This window comes from Euprymna scolopes, chromosome 17, assembly GCF_053919585.1.
Source record: "Euprymna scolopes isolate OS-2025 chromosome 17, ASM5391958v1, whole genome shotgun sequence".
Lineage (NCBI taxonomy): Eukaryota > Metazoa > Mollusca > Cephalopoda > Sepiida > Sepiolidae > Euprymna > Euprymna scolopes.
Genome location: NC_136498.1, coordinates 88,539,852 through 88,560,778, shown reverse-complemented (window position 1 = coordinate 88,560,778; position 20,927 = coordinate 88,539,852). Strand labels below are relative to the sequence as shown.

Sequence of the window (20,927 nt, the reverse complement as noted above, 5' to 3'; positions counted from 1 at the left end):
TTTTTGAAATATTAATATTATAATGTTACTTATAATTGTTCATCCATATTTTTGTAATATTAATATTATAATGTTACTTATAATTGTTCATCCATATTTTTGTAATATTAATATTATAACGTTATTTATAATTGTTAATCCATATTTTTGTAATATTAATATTATAATGTTACTTATAATTGTTCATCCCTATTTTTGTAATATTAATATTATAATGTTATTTATAATTGTTCATGTATATTTTTGTAATATTAATATTATAACGTTATTTATAATTGTTCATCCCTATTTTTGAAACATTAATATTATAATGTTACTTTTTATTCTTCATCCATATTTTTGTGAACTTCAGCTAACATTTGTTGTAGGTTTATAAATATTTCTCATGGTACTTTCTTGATGTTCATAAATATTTTACCTAATTATAGAAAAAAATGGAAAAAGTTTTATTGTGCAGATTAAACATAGAAAAAAAAACATATGCACAAAATAGTACAAAGAAATTCCATCCATAAATTTTAGACCTACAATTTTAGAATGGCGGTGAAGAGAAGGATGCTGAGTAAAAAATAAAATTACAGAAGTTTATATGTTGTTAATATAAGATGTTGAGAAAATCTAAGTGACCTCCAAACTGAATGGAAGAAGCTTTTAAATAATGTGTAGTCTTTATTAATATGGATGAGTAGGTACCTAAGATTGTAGGTCTACAACTGATTCACTGGTTGGAAAGACAAACATTTTTACAAAAAATCACCACAATTACACAACAAACCATACACACTAAACAGATTATTAAAAGCTCAAATGATTACCATTTTAATATATCAAAAAATAAAAAATAAAATAAAAATTTAAATAAATAAAAATGAATAAATAAATGAGTGATAAAGTTTGCTACTCATTTTACATGACTCATGTACAGCATTACATCATAAATTAGGAATAGTGTACCATGTTGTGAAAATAAAAGAATTTTCTGTTTGTACGCTTGCAATGATCTAACTACAGAGATGTTCTCTCTTAAGTTTCCAAATATATGTCTGCTTAATGCTAGCTGAAATGTGTGTAGCATATATATATATATATATATATATATATATATATATATATATATATATATATATACACACACACGCACACGCACACACAAACACATGTGGCTAGACAACACTTCTATAGCTGTAATTATTGTTGTAGTAGGGTTGGCATGTATGATCTTACCATACGGGATCCCAACGAGGAAAGGGTCAGTTTCTTTGCTACCTTCATGGGTCTCAGGAGTTTCTTCTGCAGATGTTCCAAAATTGTTCTTCATCTTTTGATTCCTACGATATCTGAGGTGGACAAGTAAACAATAATTTTATCATTAAAAACACAGTTTATTAGAATCTACCTGCAATTGCCATGAAATAAAATGGAGAGAAACAACAATAAAATTGTGACTGAGAGAAAGAGTATAAATCATTTTTTCAATCACAATTAGTAATACAGAGAGATATATGATAAGTCTGTACTTTTACAGACACTTTAATTTCATCTGAATGAATAAAATGCTTAAAGCACATAGCAAAATAGTTAATCTTAGAAAAAAAAAAAAAAGAATGGGAAAATAATAAAATCAGGAATAAAAAAAAAACTTGTACATAAAAATGTTCTTAATATTAAAATAATGACTTGAAAACAATTTCTGCGCTAAAACTTATTAATACGTAAAAAACAAAACGTAAACAAGAAAGACAAGACAGTACATGGAGATAAATCGTTTAAGGCTGTGAGAATCTCAATACCTGAAAAAAAAAACAAAAAAAAAAAACCAAAACAAAACAAAGACAACATTCAAATCTTTTAAGGCTGTGAGAATCTGTGCATTTTACATGTTTTCAGTCTAAGAATATCTAGATATGCTCGTCATAAGGTAGTACTGTATTTCATAAAATTATCCATTATCTGACCAACCAAATAATAAAAACCCATTTAAGATTGATACTTGACACCAAAGTTAAATGTCTTTTGGACTGATAGTGCTAAATAAAAAAGAAAACAGTCTTGAAAAAATGGTATATCTTGAGCAAATGGATCTGATCTTCAAACAGTAAAATAAAACAATGATTCAAACAAGTTGATATACATAAAACCTTTCTTCAGACCTATAATTTGTAATAAATGCAAACATATTGATTTTTGTTTCGTTATTTTCTGGTCGTACAATATAATACTGACCAGATCAATGAGTACAGTAGCTGAAATTGATTAACATTCATTTTTTGAACATAACAACATTATCTGTAATCAAAAAAAAAAAAATGGTTATGTTTTCTTTTAAATAAAAAGAGGATGTAGAAACCAGTGTCAATCCTTTTGCGGGATCGCTGAAACAATCATTAATCCTCACCGTACATTGTCTATTACTAACGAGTCATCATTAACCATTTAACTCGTACTCAACTAAATATTGAGCTATGCAAAGTCTATAATTAACAAGGCAGGCTTTAAACAGGTGGGAAAAACTTACAAATGTGATGTCATGTTGTCATTAAACATGACATTGTCATCATAAAATGTAATGATTAAGCTTGTCATTATAAAATGGCATGTATGTTGTCATAACCAATGTAATGTAATGTTGTCAATAAATGTAATGTAATCTTGTCATAAAAATCTAATGTAAGCTTGTAATTATAAAATGTAATGTAAAGTTGTCATTATGAAATGTAATGTGATCTTGACATCATAAAATGTAATGTAACCTTGTCATAACATGTAATGCCTTGTTGTCATTATAAAATGTAATATAAGCTTGTCATCGTAAAATGTAATGTAATCTTGTCATAGAATGTAATGTAATCTTGTCATTATAAAATGCAATGTAACCTTGTCATTATAACTTGTAATGTAATCTTGTGTTTCCAAAATGTAATGTAATCTTGTCATTATAAAATGTAATGTAATCTTGTCATTATAAAATGTAATGTAATCCTGTCATTATAAAATGTAATGTAAGCTTGTCATTATAAAATGTAATGTAATCTTGTCATTATAAAATGTAATGTAATCTTGTCATTATAAAATGTAATGTAATCCTGTCATTATAAAATGTAATGTAAGCTTGTCATTATAAAATGTAATGTAATCTTGTCATTATAAAATGTAATGTAATCTTGTCATTATAAAATGTAATGTAATCCTGTCATTATAAAATGTAATGTAAGCTTGTCATTATAAAATGTAATGTAATCTTGTCATTATAAAATGTAATGTAATCTTGTCATTATAAAATGTAATGTAATCCTGTCATTATAAAATGTAATGTAAGCTTGTCATTATAAAATGTAATGTAAGCTTGTTATAAAATGTAATGTAATCTTGTCATTATAAAATGTAATGTAAGCTTGTCATTATAAAATGTAATGTAAGCTTGTCATTATAAAATGTAATGTAAGCTTGTCATTATAAAATGTAATGTAATCTTGTTATTATCAAATGTAATATAAGCTTGTCATTAAAAACTGTGATGTAATCATGTCATTATAAACTGTAATGTAAGTTTGTCATTATAAAATGTAATGCCATGTTGTTCATAAAATGTCATGCCTTGTTGTCACTATAAAATGTAATGTAATCTTGTCTTCATTAATGTAATGTAATCTTGTCTTCATTAAATGTAATGTAATCTTGTCTTCATTAAATGTAATGTAATCTTGTCTTCATTAAATATAATGTAATCTTGTCTTCATTACCTATAATGTAATCTTGTCTTCATTACCTATAATGTAATCTTGTGTTCATTAACTATAATGTAATCTTGTGTTCATTAATTATAATGTAATCTTGTGTTCATTAACTATAATGTAATCTTGTGTTCATTAACTATAATGTAATCTTGTGTTCATTAACTATAATGTAATCTTGTGTTCATTAACTATAATGTAATCTTGTGTTCATTAACTATAATGTAATCTTGTGTTCATTAACTATAATGTAATCTTGTGTTCATTAACTATAATGTAATCTTGTGTTCATTAACTATAATGTAATCTTGTGTTCATTAACTATAATGTAATCTTGTGTTCATTACCTATAATGTAATCTTGTGTTCATTAACTATAATGTAATCTTGTGTTCATTAACTATAATGTAATCTTGTGTTCATTAACTATAATGTAATCTTGTGTTCATTAACTATAATGTAATCTTGTGTTCATTAACTATAATGTAATCTTGTGTTCATTAACTATAATGTAATCTTGTGTTCATTAACTATAATGTAATCTTGTGTTCATTAACTATAATGTAATCTTGTGTTCATTAACTATAATGTAATCTTGTGGTCATTAAATGTCATGTAATATTGTCCTCATTAAATGTAATGTAATCTTATCCTCATTAAATGTAATGTAATCTTGTCATTATGAAATGTAATGCAAATTTGTCATCATAAAAAGTAATGTAATCTTTTCATTATAAAATGTAATGCCTTGTTGTCAATATAAAATGTAATGCCTTGTTGTCATTATAAAGTGCAATGTAATCTTGTCATTATAAAATGTACCGTAATCTTCTCATTATAATATGTAATTATAGCTTGTCATTATAAAATGTCATGCTTTGTTGTCATTATAAAATGTAATGCAATTTTGTCATTATAAAATGTAATGTTAGCTTGTCATTATAAAATGCAATGTTAGCTTGTGATTATAACATGTAATGTTAGCTTGTCATTATAACATGTAATGTTAGCTTGTCATTATAACATGTAATGTTAGCTTGTCATTATAACATGTAATGTTAGCTTGTCATTATAACATGTAATGTTAGCTTGTCATTATAACATGTAATGTTAGCTAGTCATTATACAATGTAATGTTAGCTAGTCATTATGAAATGCAATGTAAGCTTGTTATTATATAAGTGTAATGAAAGCTTGTCATTATAACATGTAATGTCGGATTGTCATTATAAAATGTAATACAAGCTTGTCATTATAAAATGTAATGAAAGCTTGTCATTATAAAATGTAATGCAAGCTTGTCATTATAAAATGTAATGCAAGCTTGACATTAGAAAATGTAATGCAAGCTTGACATTATAAAATGTAATGCAAGCTTGTTATTATAAAATTAAATATAAGCTGTCATTATAAAATTTAATGTAAGCTTGTCATTATAAAATGTAATGTAAGCTTATCATTATTAAATGTAATGTAAGCTTGTAATTCGAAAATGGAATGTAAGCTGGTAATAATAAAATGTAATGTAAGCTTGTCATTATAAAATGTAATGCCATGTTGTCATTATAAAATGTAATGCCATGTTGGCATTATAAAATGTAATGCCATGTTGGCATTATAAAATGTAATGTAATCTTGTAATTTTATAATTACAAGATTACAATTACATTACATGTAAGGTAATCTTGTCATTATAATATGTAATGTTAGCTTGTCATTATAAAATGTAATCCCTTGTCATTATAAAATGTAATGTTTGCTTGTCATTATAAAACGTGATGTCGGCTTGTAATTATAAAATGTAATGCCTTGTTGGCATAATCAAATGGAATGTAATCTTGTCATTATAAAATGGAATGTAAAGTTGTCATCATCAATTGGAATGTAAAGTTGTCATTATAAAATGGAATGTAATCTTGTCATTATAAAATGGAATGTAATCTTGTCATTATAAAATGGAATGTAATCTTGTCATTATAAAATGGAATGTAAAGTTGTCATAATAAAAGGGAAAATATAATGTAAAGTTGTCATTATAAAATATAATGTAAAGTTGTCACTATAAAATATAATGTAAAGTTGTCATTATAAAATATAATGTAAAGCTGTCATTTTAAAATATAATGTAAAGTTGTCATTATAAAATATAATGTAAAGTTGTCATTATAAAATATAATGTAAAGGTGTCATTATAAAATATAATGTAAAGGTGTCATTTTAAAATATAATGTAAAGTTGTCATTATAAAATATAATGTAAAGTTGTCATTATAAAATATAATGTAAAGTTGTCATTATAAAATATAATGTAAAGTTGTCATTATAAAATGGAATGTAAAGTTGTCATTATAAAATGGAATGTAAAGTTGTCATTATAAAATGGAATGTAAAGTTGTCATTATAAAATGGAATGTAAAGTTGTCATTATAAAATGGAATGTAAAGTTGTCATTATAAAATGGAATGTAAAATTTTCATTATAAAATGGAATATAACGTTGTCATTATAGAATATAATATAAAGTTGTCATTATAGAATATAATGGTACGTTGTCATTATAAAATATAATCGTACGTTGTCATTATAAAATATAATGTAAAGTTGTCATAAAATATAATGTAAAGTTGTCATTATAAAATATAATGTAAAGTTGTCATTATAAAATATAATGTAAAGTTGTCATTATAAAATATAATGTAAAGTTGTGATTATAAAATATAATGTAAAGTTGTCATTATAAAATGGAATGTAAAGTTGTCATTATAAAATGGAATGTAAAGTTGTCATTATAAAATGGAATGTAAAGTTGTCATTATAAAATGGAATGTAAAGTTGTCATTATAAAATGGAATGTAAAGTTGTCATTATAAAATGGAATGTAAAGTTGTCATTATAAAATATAATGCAAAGTTGTCATTTTAAAATGGAATGTAAAGTTGTCATTATAAAATGGAATGTAAAGTTGTCATTATAAAATGGAATGTAAAGTTGTCATTATAAAATGGAATGTAAAGTTGTCATTATAAAATGGAATGTAAAGTTGTCATTTTAAAATATAATGCAAAGTTGTCATTATAAAATGGAATGTAAAGTTGTAATTATAAAATGGAATGTAAAGTTGTCATTATAAAATGGAATGTAAAGTTGTCATTATAAAATGGGATGTAAAGTTGTCATTATAAAATGGAATGTAAAGTTGTCATTATAAAATGGAATGTAAAGTTGTCATTATAAAATGGAATGTAAAGTTGTCATTATAAAATGGAATGTAAAGTTGTCATTATAAAATGGAATGTAAAGTTGTCATTATAAAATGGAATGTAAAGTTGTCATTATAAAATGGAATGTAAAGTTGTCATTATAAAATATAATGTAAAGTTGTCATTATAAAATATAATGTAAAGTTGTCATTATAAAATGGAATGTAAAGTTGTCATTATAAAATGGAATGTAAAGTTGTCATTATAAAATGGAATGTAAAGTTGTCATTATAAAATGGAATGTAAAGTTGTCATTATAAAATGGAATGTAAAGTTGTCATTATAAAATGGAATGTAAGTTGTCATTATAAAATGGAATGTAAAGTTGTCATTATAAAATGGAATGTAAAGTTGTCATTATAAAATGGAATGTAAAGTTGTCATTATAAAATGGAATGTAAAGTTGTCATTATAAAATGGAATGCAAAGTTGTCATTTTAAAATGGAATGTAAAGTTGTCATTATAAAATGGAATGTAAAGTTGTCATTATAAAATATAATGTAAAGTTGTCATTATAAAATATAATGTAAAGTTGTCATTATAAAATATAATGTAAAGTTGTCATTATAAAATATAATGTAAAGTTGTCATTATAAAATGGAATGTAAAGTTGTCATTATAAAATGGAATGTAAAGTTGTCATTATAAAATGGAATGTAAAGTTGTCATTATAAAATGGAATGTAAAGTTGTCATTATAAAATATAATGTAAAGTTGTCATTATAAAATGGAATGTAAAGTTGGCATTATAAAATGGAATGTAAAGTTGGCATTATAAAATGGAATGTAAAGTTGGCATTATAAAATGGAATGTAAAGTTGTCATTATAAAATGGAATGTAAAGTTGTCATTATAAAATATAATGTAAAGTTGTCATTATAAAATGGAATGTAAAGTTGTCATTATAAAATATAATGTAAAGTTGTCATTATAAAATATAATGTAAAGTTGTCATTATAAAATGGAATGTAAAGTTGTCATTATAAAATGGAATGTAAAGTTGTCATTATAAAATGGAATGTAAAGTTGTCATTATAAAATGGAATGTAAAGTTGTCATTATAAAATGGAATGTAAAGTTGTCATTATAAAATGGAATGTAAAGTTGTCATTATAAAATGGAATGTAAAGTTGTCATTATAAAATGGAATGTAAAGTTGTCATTATAAAATGGAATGTAAAGTTGTCATTATAAAATATAATGTAAAGTTGTCATTATAAAATATAATGTAAAGTTGTCATTATAAAATGGAATGTAAAGTTGTCATTATAAAATGGAATGTAAAGTTGTCATTATAAAATGGAATGTAAAGTTGTCATTATAAAATATAATGTAAAGTTGTCATTATAAAATGTAATGTAAAGTTGTCATTATAAAATGGAATGTAAAGTTGTCATTATAAAATAGAATGTAAAGTTGTCATTATAAAATTGAATGTAAAGTTGTCATTATAAAATGGAATGTAAAGTTGTCATTATAAAATGGAATGTAAAGTTGTCATTATAAAATGGAATGTAAAGTTGTCATTATAAAATGGAATGTAAAGTTGTCATTATAAAATGGAATGTAAAGTTGTCATTATAAAATATAATGTAAAGTTGTCATTATAAAATATAATGTAAAGTTGTCATTATAAAATGGAATGTAAAGTTGTCATTATAAAATGGAATGTAAAGTTGTCATTATAAAATATAATGTAAAGTTGTCATTATAAAATGTAATGTAAAGTTGTCATTATAAAATGGAATGTAAAGTTGTCATTATAAAATGGAATGTAAAGTTGTCATTATAAAATTGAATGTAAAGTTGTCATTATAAAATGGAATGTAAAGTTGTCATTATAAAATGGAATGTAAAGTTGTCATTATAAAATGGAATGTAAAGTTGTCATTATAAAATGGAATGTAAAGTTGTCATTATAAAATGGAATGTAAAGTTGTCATTATAAAATGGAATGTAAAGTTGTCATTATAAAATGGAATGTAAAGTTGTCATTATAAAATGGAATGTAAAGTTGTCATTATAAAATGGAATGTAAAGTTGTCATTATAAAATGGAATGTAAAGTTGTCATTATAAAATGGAATGTAAAGTTGTCATTATAAAATGGAATGTAAAGTTGTCATTATAAAATGGAATGTAAAGTTGTCATTATAAAATGGAATGTAAAGTTGTCATTATAAAATGGAATGTAAAGTTGTCATTATAAAATGGAATGTAAAGTTGTCATTATAAAATGGAATGTAAAGTTGTCATTATAAAATATAATACAAAGTTGTCATTTTAAAATGGAATGTAAAGTTGTCATTATAAAATGGAATGTAAAGTTGTCATTATAAAATGGAATGTAAAGTTGTCATTATAAAATATAATGCAAAGTTGTCATTTTAAAATGGAATGTAAAGTTGTCATTATAAAATGGAATGTAAAGTTGTCATTATAAAATGGAATGTAAAGGTGTCATTATAAAATATAATGTAAAGTTGTCATTATAAAATATAATGTAAAGTTGTCATTATAAAATATAATGTAAAGTTGTCATTATAAAATGGAATGTAAAGTTGTCATTATAAAATGGAATGTAAAGTTGTCATTATAAAATGGAATGTAAAGTTGTCATTATAAAATGGACTGTAAAGTTGTCATTATAAAATGGAATGTAAAGTTGTCATTATAAAATGGAATGTAAAGTTGTCATTATAAAATGGAATGTAAAATTTTCATTATAAAATGGAATATAACGTTGTCATTATAGAATATAATATAAAGTTGTCATTATAGAATATAATGGTACGTTGTCATTATAAAATATAATCGTACGTTGTCATTATAAAATATAATCGTACGTTGTCATTATAAAATATAATGTAAAGTTGTCATAAAATATAATGTAAAGTTGTCATTATAAAATATAATGTAAAGTTGTCATTATAAAATATAATGTAAAGTTGTCATTATAAAATATAATGTAAAGTTGTGATATAAAATATAATGTAAAGTTGTCATTATAAAATGGAATGTAAAGTTGTCATTATAAAATATAATGTAAAGTTGTCATTATAAAATATAATGTAAAGTTGTCATTATAAAATATAATGTAAAGTTGTCATTATAAAATATAATGTAAAGTTGTCATTATAAAATATAATGTAAAGTTGTCATTATAAAATGTAATGTAACCTTGTCATTATTAAATGTAATGTAACCTAGTCATTATAAAATGTAATGTAACCTTGTCATTATAAAATGTAATGTAACCTTGTCATTATAAAATGTAATGTAACCTTGTCATTATTAAATGTAATGTAACCTAGTCATTATAAAATGTAATGTAACCATGTCATTATAAAATGTAATGTAACCATGTCATTATAAAATGTAATGTAACCTTGTCATTATAAAATGTAATGTAACCTTGTCATTATAAAATGTAATGCCTTGTTGTCATTATAAAATGTAATGTAAGCTTGTCATTATGAAATGTAATGTAATCTTGTAATTATAAGATGTAATGCAAGCTTATCGTCATAAAATGTAATGCCTTGTTGTCATTATAAAATGTAATGCAATATTGTCCTCATCAAATGTAATGTAATCTTGTCCTCATTAAATGTAATGTAATCATGTCATCATAAATTGTAATGCCTTGTTGTCAATAAAAAATATAATGCCTTGTTGTCATTATAAAATGTAATGTAATCTTGTCATTATAAAATGTAAAGTAATCTTGTCATTATAATATGTAATGTTAGCTTGTCATTATAAAATGTAATGCCTTGTTGTCATTAAAAAATGTAATGCCTTGTTGTCATTAAAAAATGTAATGCCTTGTTGTCATTAAAAAATGTAATGCCTTGTTGTCATTAAAAAATGTAATGCCTTGTTGTCATTAAAAAATGTAATGCCTTGTTGTCATTATAAAATGTAATGTAATCTTGTCTTCATTAAATGTAATGTAATCTTGTCTTCATTAAATGTAATGTAATCTTGTCTTCATTAAATGTAATGTAATCTTGTCTTCATTAAATGTAATGTAATCTTGTCTTCATTAAATGTAATGTAATCTTGTCTTCATAAAATGTAATGTAATCTTGTCTTCATAAAATGTAATGTAATCTTGTCTTCATAAAATGTAATGTAATCTTGTCTTCATAAAATGTAATCTTGTCTTCATAAAATCTAATGTAATCTTGTCTTCATAAAATCTAATGTAATCTTGTCTTCATAAAATCTAATGTAATCTTGTCTTCATAAAATCTAATGTAATCTTGTCTTCATAAAATCTAATGTAATCTTGTCTTCATAAAATCTAATGTAATCTTGTCTTCATAAAATCTAATGTAATCTTGTCTTCATAAAATCTAATGTAATCTTGTCTTCATAAAATCTAATGTAATCTTGTCTTCATAAAATCTAATGTAATCTTGTCTTCATAAAATCTAATGTAATCTTGTCTTCATAAAATCTAATGTAATCTTGTCTTCATAAAATCTAATGTAATCTTGTCTTCATAAAATCTAATGTAATCTTGTCTTCATAAAATCTAATGTAATCTTGTCTTCATAAAATCTAATGTAATCTTGTCTTCATAAAATCTAATGTAATCTTGTCTTCATAAAATCTAATGTAATCTTGTCTTCATAAAATCTAATGTAATCTTGTCTTCATAAAATCTAATGTAATCTTGTCTTCATAAAATCTAATGTAATCTTGTCTTCATAAAATCTAATGTAATCTTGTCTTCATAAAATGTCCTTACGGCAAAGTGGGAGATATCCAGGCATGTTAAAGTGGTTAGAGGGAATGGAGGAGTGTAGGTTAGTCTCACTTAGTGCTAAGATATCCGGGGTATTTGTTAAGAGAAATGCTTCAACATCAACTAAGTTAGTTCTAAGCCCACGGATATTTGTGAATGAGAGCCTCAAGGGAGGAGGCAAGTTGAATTTGTTTGTCTCTAATCCTGGTTTAAGCTTATTTTTTAGATTGTACTGTCGTCATATTTTTTTTTAAGAGTTTCGGTTTAGGTAAGGTGGAGCTAAACAAGAGGTTATGCAGAGCTTCAGACATGCATCACAAGTAGACCATCAGCTGACCTTTCTCCAATTAGGATTGTGGCCTCAGGAAAGCCCACTGGGGATGAGTGCAGGGTCCCTTTCCATGCGCATTATGGCACTACAAACAACCCGATATTATTCAACCGTTGATGGAGCAGCCGCTCTAAGCACTACCAAAGACTTAGGACTCCTGTACTACCAGTCGGGAACAGCAGCCAGGAACTGTCAATCTGGTACCCTCAACCCATTAGAAGAAGGTCAACCCAATCTAATTGCTCAGGCATATCTCATACTCAAGCACTCCCAAATGTTCAGTTTTAGGGGTGGGGCGTGCTGGGAATGGGGAAAAACGGCGTTCGTTGCACTAGCCAGGAAACAAGATCTACCGCTGGGTGTTTCTGTCGAATCACTGAGATAGTGTCTCTGCGCTTGACTAATAGGCAAAGAAGGAGTATGGAAGCCGGGTGATAGACAGAGCCTATCTACTCCTTAAGCAATTTAGGTTTGCAAACCGGTGACTTTGTTTGAGTCACCAGCTCTAGGAAGGTTGTCATCCAAGACTGAAGAGGCCTCTCTCCCCTTTGGTTTAGTTTCAGAGACGGATGATCTGGGAAGACCTACTGGGTCCGACAGCACTAAGAGGGTTTTCTCCGCACCTAAGTTCTAATCCAGGTATTTCTGCGACCCCGCGTGGTTAGTGTTACTGGGTTAGTTTGTGGGGGTTATATCTCTGCTGATTAGTTACACTCCTCAAAGTGATTTAGGGACATGTTATTTAATTGTTAATGGATAAAGGGGGTGAGTGAAGTTCATGCAGTGTAAGCGTCTATGATTGTAAGAGGGCTTGTTAGGGAGGAGATAATGTTGTTTTAGTCTTACCCTTTTTTAAAATTTTATTTATGTTAGCTTAGGTCTAGGATAATGTTACAGTATGAGTAGATATTAAGGATTGAGCTACGAGTTGTGCCCGAGCTATTTTAGATGATAGGAGGGTTAAGATGTAAGTGCAATATAGTATGGATAAGGCAGCAAGTTTTGAGTCATGCGTAATTAGGTGAATAGATATATGGGCAGGTTTTCAGTAGGTGCGAATAGAGTTGAAGTTGTAGGTATTTTCAAGTAAGAGTCATGGGACATTTTGAATAACAAGGAGTGTCGTTTCAATAACGTATTAATCGTTGCAAAACTTGAGGAGACAGTTATGTAGTGCAGATCGCTTTGTTTCTGAGTACTTTGGCTGTTAAGTACCTGCCTCTGTGTGCTTAGGCTGTTAAATCCCTTACTGGATAGGAATGAGCTGTAATGCACTCTGCCGTAAGGACTCTGACAGACATATGCACGGACTTGGAGTTTACATTCGTAATACCCTTCCCTTGACTAGAGAAACAAACCTAGAAACAGATGATCAAGCCTTTATGTGCTTTAGACTAAACATGCAACACAATATTAGCTACTATTATTTTCTCTACCGCTCTCCCTCGACTCAGGACTGCACCATAATAAACAAAGTATCTGACAGCATAGACACGGCACTGTCCCTCGACACTAGCGCACAAATACATGTATTTGGTGACTTTAATGTCCACCACAAAAACTGGCTTGGATTCTCTACTTACACAGATGCAGCGGGCAGCACAACTCATAGCTTCACTATATCTCACTCCCTATCACAAATTGTTACGTTTCCAACCTGTTTCCCTGACCAGGAAGAACAACACACATCACTTCTAGATCTGTTTCTGACCACAGTTCCCGATGACTGCATAACGAAGGCCCACAGCCCACTCGGGAACGCTGATCATGCAGTGATAATGGTTGAAATCGCCCTAAACTCTAGAGCCAAAACTGAAGAGCCAGTGCTCAAAACAACGAGATATTATAAAAAGGCTGACTGGGAAGCCATCAGAGAACTAATTAGAGATGCCCCATGGAGAAATATTTTCTCTCTCCCTGCTGAACAATGTGCAAACGAGACCACTGACTGGTTCAAAACTGCAATCGAAGCGCATGTTCCCATGCGGAAATTTTATAGTAAGCCCCACTCTCCCCAATGGTTTACGTCGACTTGTGCAACTGCCATTGCTCAAAAGCAGCATGCATACTGTAGGTTTAACCGACATAAGTCCAGTTCAAACAGACTGAAGTATATAGAAGCTAGAAATAACGTTAAGAAAGAAATAGCGACAGCTAAGAGAGAATTTATGGAAACCACTAAAAAGCGCATTGAAGCACAAAAACTAGGAACTCGAGACTTCTGGAAAATCTACAACAGTGTAGTAAATAATGGGCAATCAACAATTCCCCCACTAACCAACAATCACAAGGTTGTCTCCTCAGCAACTGACAAGGCTCACATGCTTGCCAGTCGGTTTGCCTCAAACTCCACACTGGACCCTTCCAACCAGCCTCTACCTGACTTTCCTTTGCGGACAGACGCCACGCTAGACGATCTGAAAACCACCCCTGCTCAGGTGCATGCTATCATAAAAAACCTTGACACTTCAAAAGCATGTGGACCCGATCTTATCCCAGCTGTGCTATTAAAAAAGTGCTCAGCCGAAGTAGCTCCAGTTCTCTCCAAACTCTACAACAAATGCCTTAATGAAACTTGCTTTCCGGGCTGTTGGAGAACTGCTTCTGTTGTACCAGTATTCAAGAATTCTGATGAAAGGACAGACCCATCAAATTATCGCCCCATTAGCCTCCTCCCACTTTTTGCCAAAATATTTGAGACCATAATTAACCATGCTCTAGTCCATCATCTTACAGATGCTAAACTACTGACTGACAAACAATATGGATTTAGACAAGCCCGTTCCACAGCAGACATCCTAACTGTGATCTCTGAATGTATATACCATTCACTGGACAAAGCGGGGGAGGGCAGAGCGGTAACTCTAGATATATCTAAGGCTTTTGACAGGGTATGGCATGAGGGTCTCCTCAGGAAAATTAGATCATACGGTATCACCGGTAGAATACTTAACATAATTAAATCCTTCTTAGATAAGAGAAAAATCCAGGTTGTCCTCGACGGTCGTACATCTAAACAATATGATATAAATGCGGGGGTGCCCCAGGGTTCTATTCTTGGACCTCTATTGCTCCTGATATTCATAAATGACCTCCCCGACAAAATTGCCTCTGAGATGGGTATATATGCTGATGATACTACACTCTATGGCAGGCACGATAGGAAGACAAATGAACACATTTCTAAAGAAATGGCAGAAACACTAGAGGAAGACCTCCAATCTGTAGTGGAATGGGGACAAAAGTGGTTGGTCGCGTTCAATGCCGCCAAGACTAAACTAGTTTCATTCAATAATTACAAGAAACCCTCTCTACCACCCATAGCAATGGCCAACGACTCTTTATCTGAGAGTCCATCTTTCAAACTCCTTGGCCTAACGTTCACAGGAAACATGAGTTGGAACAATTACATTGAAGGCATTGCCAGGGCCGCTGCAAGAAAGGTAGGCTCTCTCTACCGTGCTAGAAAACTACTAACACCCGAAAGTATCCTGTACCTCTATAAGGCCACCATTCGCCCATATATGGAGTATTGCTGCCACATCTGGGCTGGTGCATCTGCTACTAGTCTCTCACTTCTTGACACGGATCAAAAGAGAGTCGCAAACCTGATAGGCCCTGAACTGGCATCTAAGCTTCAGCCTCTGTCCCATCGATGAAATGTTGCATCCCTCTGCCTTTTCTACAAGTATTTTAGTGGTGAATGCTCTGACGAACTGCAATCACTTGCACCCCTGACAAACCCGACAGGGTGCTAAATCCCACCCCCACACTGTAGAGATCCCTAGATGTAAAAGATCTTTTTACTCCAATAGTTTCTTCCCCAGAACCGCTAGACTCTGGAATTCCATTCCAGGTCCCTGCTTCCCCAACAGTACTGACGTGCAAAAGTTCAAGTGTAACATGAACCGACATCTTGCTGCCCAAATCCCTACATAGTACCCCAGTAGTTGTTGCCCCTGATAGTAGCCCCCTACACAAAAGTGGCAATTTGCCTTGTTTGGGGTGAAAATGTAATAAAAAAAAAAAAAAATGTAATGTAATCTTGTCTTCATTAAATGCAATGTAATCTTGTCCTCATTAAATGTAATGTAATCTTGTCATTATAAAATGTAATGTAAGCTTGTCATTATAACATGTAATTTAAGCTTGTCATTATAACATGTAATTTAAGCTTGTAATTATAAAATGTAATGTAAGCTTGTCATTATAAAATGTAATGTAATCTTGTCATTACAAAATGTAATGTAATCTTGTCATTACAAAATGTAATGTAATCTTGTCATTACAAAATGTAATGTAATCTTGTCATAATAAAATGTAATGTAATCTTGTCATTACAAAATGTAATGTAATCTTGTCATCATGAAATGTAATGTAATCTTTTCATCATAAAATTTAATGTAATGTTTTCATTATAAAATTTAATGTAATGTTTTCATTATAAAATTTAATGTAATCTTGTCATTAGAAAATGTAATGTAATCTTGTCATTAGAAAATGTAATGTGACCTTGTCATTATAAAATGTAATGTAACCGCGTCATTATAAATCTTGTAATTACAAAATATAATGTAACCTTGTCATTATAAAATGTAATGCCTTGTTGTAATAATAAAATGTAATATAAGCTTGTCCTTATAAAATGTAATGTAATCTTGTCATTATAAAATGTAATGTCAGCTTGTCATTATAAAATGTAATGTAACCTTGTCATTAAAAAATGTAATGTAATCTTGTCCTTATAAAATGTAATGTAATCTTGTCATTAAAAATGTAATGTAAGCTTGTCATTATAAAATGTAAAGTCAGGTTGTCATTATAAAATGTAATGTAAGCTTGTCATTATATATTGTACAGTAATCTTGTAATTACAAAATGTACTGTAATCTTGTAATTACAAAATATAATGTAATCTTGTCATTACAAAATTATATGTAATGCAATGTAATCTTGTTATTATACAATGTAGGGTAATCTTGTCATTATAAAATGTAATGTAAGCTTGTCATTATAAAATGTAATGTAAGCTTGTCATTATAAAATGTAATGTAAGCTTGTCATTATCAAATGTAAGCATGTCATTATAAAATGTAATCTAAGCTTGTCATTATAAAATGTAATGTAAGCTTGTCATTATAAAATATAATGTAAGCTTGTCATTATAAAATGATATGTAAGCTTGTCATTATGAAATGTAATGTAATCTTGTCATTATAAAATATAATGTAAGCTTGTCATCTTAAAATGTAATGCCTTGTTGTCATTATAAAATGTAATGTAATCTTGTCTTCATTAAATATAATGTAATCTTGTTTTTATTACATGTAATGTAATCTTGTCCTCATCAAATGTAATGTAATCTTGTCCTCATCAAATGTAATGTAATCTTGTCCTCATCAAATGTAATGTAATTTTGTCCTCATTAAATGTAATGTAATCTTGTTTCCATCAAATGTAATGTAATCTTGTCCTCATTAAATGTAATGTAATCTTGTTTCCATCAAATGTAATGTAATCTTGTTTCCATCAAATGTAATGTAATCTTGTCCTCATTAAATGTAATGTAATCTTGTCATCATAAAATGTAATGCCATGTTGTCAATATAAAATGTAATGCCTTGTTGTCATTATAATATGTAATGTAATCTTGTCCTTATACAATGTAATGTTCGCTTGTTATTATAAAATGTAATGTAATATTGTCATTATTAAATGTAATGCCTTGTTGTCATTAAAAAATGTAATGCCTTGTTGTCATTAAAAAAAGTAATGTTAGCTTGTCATTATAAAATGTAATGTTAGCTTGTCATTATAAAATGTAATGTTAGCTTGTCATTATAAAATGTAATGTTAGCTTGTCATTATAAAATGTAATATTAGCTTGTCATTATAAAATATAATGCTAGCTTGTCATTATAAAATGTAATGTTAGCTTGTCATTATAAAATGTAATGTTAGCTTGTCATTATAAAATGTAATGTAAGCTTGTCATTATAAAATGAAATGTTAGGTTGTCATTATAAAATATAATGTTAGCTTTTCATTATAAAATGTAATGTTAGCTTGTCATTATCAAATGTAATGTTAACTTGTCATTATAAAATGTAATGTTAGCTTGTCATTATAAAATGTAATGTTAGCTTGTCATTATAAAATGTAATGTTAGCTTGTCATTATAAAATGTAATGTTAGCTTGTCATAAAATGTACTGTTAGCTTGTCATTATCAAATGTAATGTTAGCTTGTCATTATCAAATATACTGTTAGCTTTTCATTATAAAATGTAATGTTAGCTTGTCATTATAAAATGTAATGTTAGCTTGTCATTATAAAATGTAATGTTAGCTTGTCATTATAAAATGTAATGTTAGCTTGTCATTATAAAATGTAATGTTAGCTTGTCATTATAAAATGTAATATTAGCTTGTCATTATAAAATGTAATGTTAGCTTGTCATTATAAAATGTAATATTAGCTTGTCATTATAAAATGTAATGTTAGCTTGTCATTATAAAATGTAATATTAGCTTGTCATTATAAAATGTAATGTTAGCTCGACATTATCAAATGTAATGTTAGCTCAACATTATCAAATGTAATGTTAGCTTGTCATTATAAAATGTAATGTTAGCTTGTCATTATCAAATGTAATGTTAGCTTGTCATTATAAAATGACATGTTAGCTTGTCATTATCAAATGTAATGTTAACTTGTCATTATCAAATGTAATGTTAGCTTGTCATTAAAAAATGTAATGTTAGCTTTGTTAGCTTGTCATTATAAAATGTAATGTTAGCTTGTCATTATAAAATGTAATGTTAGATTGACATTATAAAATGTAATGTTAGCTTGTCATTATAAAATGTAATGTTAGCTTGTCATTATAAAATGTAATGTAAGCTTGTCATTATAAAATGTAATGTTAGCTTGTACTTATAAAATGTACTGTTAGCTTGTCATTATAAAATGTATGTTAGCTTGTCATTATCAAATGTAATGTTAGCTTGTCATTATCAAATGTAATGTTAACTTGTCATTATAAAATGAAATGTTAGCTTGTCATTATAAAATGCACTGTTAGCTTGTCATTATAAAATGTAATGTTAGCTTGTCATTATAAAATGTAATGTTAGCTTGCCATTATAAAATGTAATGTTAGCTTGTCATTATCAAATGTAATGTTAGCTTGTCATCATAAAATGTAATGTAAGCTTGTCATTATCAAATGTAATGTTAGCTTGTCATTTTCAAATGTAATGTTAGCTTGTCATTATCAAATGTAATGTTAGCTTGTCATTATCAAATGTAATGTTAGCTTGTCATTATCAAATGTAATGTTAGCTTGTCATTATCAAATGTAATGTTAGCTTGTCATTATAAAATGTAATGTTAGCTTGTCATTATAAAATGTAATGTTAGCTTGTCATTATAAAATGTAATGTTAGCTTGTCATTATAAAATGTAATATTAGCTTGTCATTATAAAATGTAATGTTAGCTTGTCATTATAAAATGTAATATTAGCTTGTCATTATAAAATGTAATGTTAGCTTGTCATTATAAAATGTAATATTAGCTTGTCATTATAAAATGTAATGTTAGCTCGACATTATCAAATGTAATGTTAGCTCAACATTATCAAATGTAATGTTAGCTTGTCATTATAAAATGTAATGTTAGCTTGTCATTATCAAATGTAATGTTAGCTTGTCATTATAAAATGACATGTTAGCTTGTCATTATCAAATGTAATGTTAACTTGTCATTATCAAATGTAATGTTAGCTTGTCATTAAAAAATGTAATGTTAGCTTTGTTAGCTTGTCATTATAAAATGTAATGTTAGCTTGTCATTATAAAATGTAATGTTAGCTTGACATTATAAAATGTAATGTTAGCTTGTCATTATAAAATGTAATGTTAGCTTGTCATTATAAAATGTAATGTAAGCTTGTCATTATAAAATGTAATGTTAGCTTGTCATTATAAAATGTACTGTTAGCTTGTCATTATCAAATGTACTGTTAGCTTTTCATTATAAAATGTAATGTTAGCTTTTCATTATCAAATGTAATGTTAACTTGTCATTATCAAATGTAATGTTAGCTCGTCATTATAAAATGTAATGTTAGCTCGACATTATCAAATGTAATGTTAGCTCGACATTATCAAATGTAATGTTAGCTCAACATTATCAAATGTAATGTTAGCTTGTCATTATAAAATGTAATGTTAGCTTGTCATTGTCAAATGTAATGTTAGCTTGTCATCATAAAATGTAATGTAAGCTTGTCATTATAAAATGTAAATTTAGCTTGTCATTATAAAATGTACTGTTAGCTTGTGATTATCAAATGTAATGTTAGCTTGTCATTATCAAATGTTATGTTAGCTTGTCATTATAAAATGTTATGTTAGCTTGTCATTATAAAATGTAATGTTAGCTTGTCATTATCAAATGTAATGTTAGCTTGTCATTATCAAATGTAATGTTAGCTTGTCATTATAAAATGTAATGTTAGCTTGTCATTATAAAATGTAATGTTAGCTTGTCATTATAAAATGTAATGTTAGCTTGTCATTATAAAATGTAATGTTAGCTTGTCATTATAAAATGTAATGTTAGCTTGTCATTATAAAATGTAATGTTAGCTTGTCATTATAAAATGTAATGTTAGCTTGTCATTATAAAATGTAATGTTAGCTTGTCATTATAAAATGTAATATTAGCTTGTCATTATAAAATGTAATGTTAGCTTGTCATTATAAAATGTAATATTAGCTTGTCATTATAAAATGTAATGTTAGCTTGTCATTATAAAATGTAATATTAGCTTGTCATTATAAAATG

General features: G+C 27.7%; 1 protein-coding gene across 2 annotated transcripts in view; it reads right to left on the bottom strand.

Moving 5' to 3' along the window:
- The window catches only part of LOC145296841 (receptor-type tyrosine-protein phosphatase alpha-like), a 978,869-nt gene that overhangs the window by 383,391 nt on the left and 574,551 nt on the right, over positions 1-20,927 (bottom strand). Inside the window, exon 12 of one of the 2 annotated variants that reach the window (XM_080142961.1) lies at positions 1,225-1,337. In XM_080142961.1, the coding sequence (XP_079999087.1) occupies positions 1,225-1,337 (113 nt within the window). The remainder of the gene's footprint in view (positions 1-1,224; positions 1,338-20,927) is intronic. The other variant, XM_080142962.1, reaches the window with a different exon arrangement.